Source organism: Pundamilia nyererei, unplaced genomic scaffold (genome assembly GCF_000239375.1).
Source record: "Pundamilia nyererei isolate P.nyererei 1_Seehausen unplaced genomic scaffold, PunNye1.0 scaffold00122, whole genome shotgun sequence".
Lineage (NCBI taxonomy): Eukaryota > Metazoa > Chordata > Actinopteri > Cichliformes > Cichlidae > Pundamilia > Pundamilia nyererei.
The window spans coordinates 1,749,045-1,753,908 of record NW_005187523.1 but is presented as its reverse complement, the minus strand read 5'-3'; the positions used below and the strand labels follow the sequence as shown (position 1 = coordinate 1,753,908).

The following is a 4,864-nucleotide window of genomic DNA, read 5'->3' as shown; positions in this document are numbered from 1 at the left end:
TTCATGTGTCCTCCCTCAGTTTACCAAAGGTCGTAAAGAGACGTGTCAATGCTCTCAAGAACCTGCAGGTCAAATGTGCCCACATTGAAGCGAAGTTCTACGAGGAAGTACATGAGCTGGAAAGAAAGTATGCTGCCCTCTACCAGCCCCTCTTCGACAAAGTATGTTTTTGGTCTTGTGTATACTTTGTAAAGAAGTCATGGTTTGTCACCACAAAGTAAAACTTACTGCGTATTATGTGTTCCAGCGTGATGCAGCCACTCTTTAGTCACTCACAGTAAGACCAGAAGCCTAATTTTGTATGGCTCTTTCCTTTACAGAGACTCATGACATAAATGACAATTTAAAAACTGTCTTTTTAGAATGTATTTATTTATTTGTTTTTTTTGAAGAACGGTTGAATCACAAATTCTGCTCTTCAGAAGAAACTCTCATAAGCCTACAGGTTGCATATACATTTACCTAAACATTGATTAAATACAAGAATCTGCTGAGCGCTTCCTGAGGGCCAAAGCGCTCGATTTGAACAAGACTTGCAGCTCTCACGTTGTAACTGGACATGAGTAGGTTTAGACCTGCATTGATACTGATGTGTTTGACGCTTTCTCCTTGAGCATCATTTGCCTCGAGTGCACACTTTCTTGAATCTGTGAAGCTACATCAGGATTTAGAAGCAGCTCAGGGAACTTGGAGCTTGCATAGAAAACGTATGGCTCTGGTCTGCTGTTTGAGCACACTCCATGTGTGTCAGTGTATCTATAGTAACCATAGCTCTTTCATCATTCTTCCATCTGTGGTGGAGCCAAGGAAGCAGCTTTTCTCAGATATGCTGCAAACCTTTGATAATCTGGGACCAGAATTTTTCTGGGAAATGAAATGAGTTGTTTTCTCAACTATAAAAATAGTTCCTCTTAAATGTTAACTGATAGTCAAGTAAATGCTTTAAGCTGACTTGTGTTGAAAGGTTTGCTTTGTGTTGCATCAGAAGGTGATGAAAGAAGAGGTTGTAAAAAGCCCCTTTATGGATTTGGATCACACTGTTGTACTGCGTGTAACATAAGTGCACGATCCTTCACCTTTGCAGTGAGGACTGCTTTCAAGCTGCTGTTCTGTGTGTTTCTGATGTCACTAATGCAGTGTTAAAGGCACCTTTTCCTGTAAAGTAACACTGTTTGAAATGACTACTTTGCCATTTGAATCCAGAGATCGCTTGTTCTCATACAACTCACAGAATGCAGGATTTGTTTATTTTGTAAGAACTGATTTGCTGTGGTATAACTTGCAGTATAAAATAAATGCATGTGTAAATATGTAATTCAGATGGTTCTCTCGTTTCCTCACAGAGAAGTGACATAGTGAAAGCAGCTTATGAGCCCACAGATGAGGAATGTGAATGGAAAGCGGATGAAGAGGAAGAGCTGACAGTACGTAAGCAGGGACAAATGACAAATACACCTGCATGCTTACTGTATAAATACTTGGCTTTCTGCATTTTTCTGCTTTCACATTTCATACGTGGACCAAATTGTCTTCCCAAAGTGACAGCACAGCATCCAACCATCACTGATTTCAGATAACTGCTTTTCAGAGTGGATTAAATCTGTACTATGGTGCTGCATGTGAAGCTAGGTTTTTTATTTTTTATTTTAAACATCCCCTTTTGGTCATTACTGTTCAGTGCTGTGTGGTTGTATATGTGGACGGGGCATAAAATGTTTTGGTTTGTTTATTCACCAAACACACATACAAATACTTAGAAGAAAACCTCTTTTAACCAGGATGAGATGAAGGAGAAGGCCAAGTTGGAGGAAGAGAAGAAGGATGAGGAAAAAGAAGACCCCAAAGGCATTCCTGAATTCTGGTTAACGGTTTTCAAAAATGTGGATCTGCTCAGTGACATGCTGCAGGTATGTTTACACACATAGAAAATGGGTCACAGACAGCGACTACTTCTCTAATTCAATAATCGGGGTTTGCTTCCACCTCCTGGCCAATAGCTGTATAGGCTGGCTCGTGTGGTTTTCTGTGTTTGCTTCTAAACCACTTCTTCCCTCCCCTCAGGAACATGATGAACCCATCCTTAAGCATTTACAAGACATTAAAGTAAAATTCTCAGATCCAGGACAGCCAATGGTAAGTGTGCTTCTCATACTTTAAATGGCTAAAACCAGTCTGACTGTTTGCTCATCAGCCTGTTGTGTTCACCAGAGCTTCACATTAGAGTTCCAGTTTGAGCCAAACGACTTCTTCACAAACACAGTGTTGACAAAAACCTACAAGATGAGGTCAGAGCCCGATGAGAACGACCCCTTCTCCTTCGATGGGCCAGAGATCATGAGCTGCACAGGGTGAGTGTCGGCGATTCTTTTTTTTCTTTTCAGGTTTTTGTTTTCTAAGCAACTTTTGATGCACATAATGAAATGCTGCCAAAGAGCTTATCATTTCTTCAGTGTTGCACCTCAGCTGTCACAGGCTGATGGAGTGGTGCTGTTGAGTGGGCAACGTGGCAGCTTGTGAACTGACATAGGACTGAAAGTCATACCATAGGTGCACCGACCAAATATCTGAGATGAGTCTGAACTCTGTGACCTCGAGGTCACAATTTATAAATCAAATGTATACCAAACTCGTATTAACTTGGAGGTTGTGGGTGAGCACTGGTGGCCACCAGTATTGCTCTCCAACCAGAGAGGCAGAGGATAATTGAAAGTCCTTACTGGATAATTCGTACATCCCAGATGTTTTTTAGATTTGACACTTCAAATGCTGCCTCCTGACCTTGTTTCCATTGCTCCTTGTTTTTGACAACAGCTGCACGATTGAATGGACAAAGGGCAAGAACGTCACATTGAAAACAATCAAAAAGAAACAAAAGCACAAGGGCCGTGGCACGGTCAGGACGGTCACCAAAACGGTCCCCAACGACTCCTTTTTCAACTTCTTCACCCCACCAGAGGGTAAGAGTGACATGGCAGAGAAGTTGACCGTTGCTATACAGAGTTTGCTCCAGTCTGAGTTTGTTTGCATTGTTTCATTTTGATCTGTGCTTTCTTTGCAGTCCCAGAAAATGGCGAGTTGGTAAGTTGGTGCTTTTACACACTGTTTCACCTGGGATGTCTTTTGATATTAACTTGAACTTCTTTATATGAGACGCACACTTCCATTAACCTCAAACATCATGTAGTGACTTAAAAACATGATTTGGTGACCCAGATAAGTAACTACAGTCAAGGTTGCCAGAGGGGCTGGTCTGTGAATCTTAATATTGAGTAATACTAGAAGCAAAGCCACTACAGTTTGGCAACAAACTGTTTTCTCAACTTTTGATTTTGACAAAATTCAAATTTGATCACACACTAACTCCAGCTGCATCTTGGCACATCTTAAAGGCAAACCTTAGTGCCTGACAGGCCAGAGGATTTGTAATCAGTTTTGTACCCATTCTTCCCTCCAAGGAGGAAACGCACTTCAGATGCCATTTGTATAGAAATGCTGAATCAGGGGCAGCTCTGGTTGCTTTCTCACTTTGTTCAGGAAATGCATGAATAAACTGTCTGATTTCAGGATGAGGATTCGGAAGCCATTCTGGCTGCTGACTTTGAAATTGGCCACTTCATCCGCGAACGTATCGTACCCCGAGCGGTGCTGTATTTCACAGGAGAGGCCATAGAGGATGATGACGATGATGTGAGTGTGGGCATTTGATATCTTGGGTGGGGTTACAAAGTGATTGAGTTGTAAGAATTAATTCAACTTAGATAAGCATTTTAATTTGGCATGATCCTGGCTCTTAACAAATGTTTTTCTTTTACAGTATGATGAAGAGGGAGAGGAGGCAGATGATGAGGTAAAACCACCAAAAAACTACCACAGGCCACTAAAGCTTACATTTTGGAAGTTGTAGACTGAAGTTGCCCTGTGCTGTGTGTTCAGGAAGGTGAAGAGGAGGCTGACGAGGAGAACGACCCCGACTATGATCCCAAGGTGAGAGAACATGTCTGTAAAGATCTCTGGTGCTGTGAGAAAAGACCTTACTCAGCAGTTTTCAACTTTGATGGCTCAGGATTTTCTTACTTAAGGCGATGGATAGCTTCACGAGTCACTGCGTTCAGAATCTTTCTGCATAATTTTCTGTCACCTGAGGATCCTGAGCTGCAGGTGGAGAACAGCTGATTTCAACATACAGAATACATACTGTCAACAAATGCATCTCATTTTACACCAGCTTTAATTTGCTTCAGCTTCTGTTGTGACCTTGGTTTGGTTCTCTGGTTAAGACAGAAAATGCATCCAGTTGATATTTTGTCTTTTCAGCGCTCCATTTTCCGTTTTAACTTTTACAAGTTGTTGAAATTTGAATGCTGCATGTTGTTGTTGTTGTTAAAGCTAAAGTAACACAGATACAGTATGCCAGAAACAAAAGGACACAAGGAAAAAAAATCCTTCAAGTTTGTACAGAATTTTAGCCAATAGGCTTTCTGCCACATTTGGACACGATTTTACCTCATTTTATGGTAACTGCCCAGAAACGTATCAAAATCTATCTGCCAGTAAGCAATTTATCTTCATTCATTTATCTTTACTTCATCACCTAATGAACAAATTCATCTGGAAACCACGTCAATCTTAGTCTGAACCAGGGGTCGGCAACCCTAGGCACGGCACGCGAAGGGTTTACTGATGGCACGACCATAGCTGGACTGGCCAGATTTTTATTTTGTTTTTTGCATGGTGTAAACAATGAAAGGTGGTGGATGCTGGCCAGTGTGTAAAAATAACTCAGTAGTTTGGTGGTGGCATCGCGGAGCTTCCACAGGTTCAGTAACATTAGCAAGTGGTGGAGGCCAGCAGGTGGATGAGGGAA

At 41.6% G+C, this 4,864-nt stretch overlaps 1 protein-coding gene across 2 annotated transcripts in view; it reads left to right on the top strand.

The window, feature by feature from the left end:
• The window catches only part of nap1l1 (nucleosome assembly protein 1-like 1), a 20,624-nt gene that overhangs the window by 10,227 nt on the left and 5,533 nt on the right, over window positions 1-4,864 (top strand). For both annotated transcript variants that reach the window (XM_005742664.1, XM_005742665.1), the window contains exons 5-14: window positions 20-161; window positions 1,344-1,424; window positions 1,779-1,907; window positions 2,062-2,133; window positions 2,209-2,348; window positions 2,812-2,957; window positions 3,059-3,078; window positions 3,565-3,687; window positions 3,815-3,847; window positions 3,934-3,984. In XM_005742664.1, the coding sequence (XP_005742721.1) occupies window positions 20-161; window positions 1,344-1,424; window positions 1,779-1,907; window positions 2,062-2,133; window positions 2,209-2,348; window positions 2,812-2,957; window positions 3,059-3,078; window positions 3,565-3,687; window positions 3,815-3,847; window positions 3,934-3,984 (937 nt within the window). The remainder of the gene's footprint in view (window positions 1-19; window positions 162-1,343; window positions 1,425-1,778; window positions 1,908-2,061; window positions 2,134-2,208; window positions 2,349-2,811; window positions 2,958-3,058; window positions 3,079-3,564; window positions 3,688-3,814; window positions 3,848-3,933; window positions 3,985-4,864) is intronic.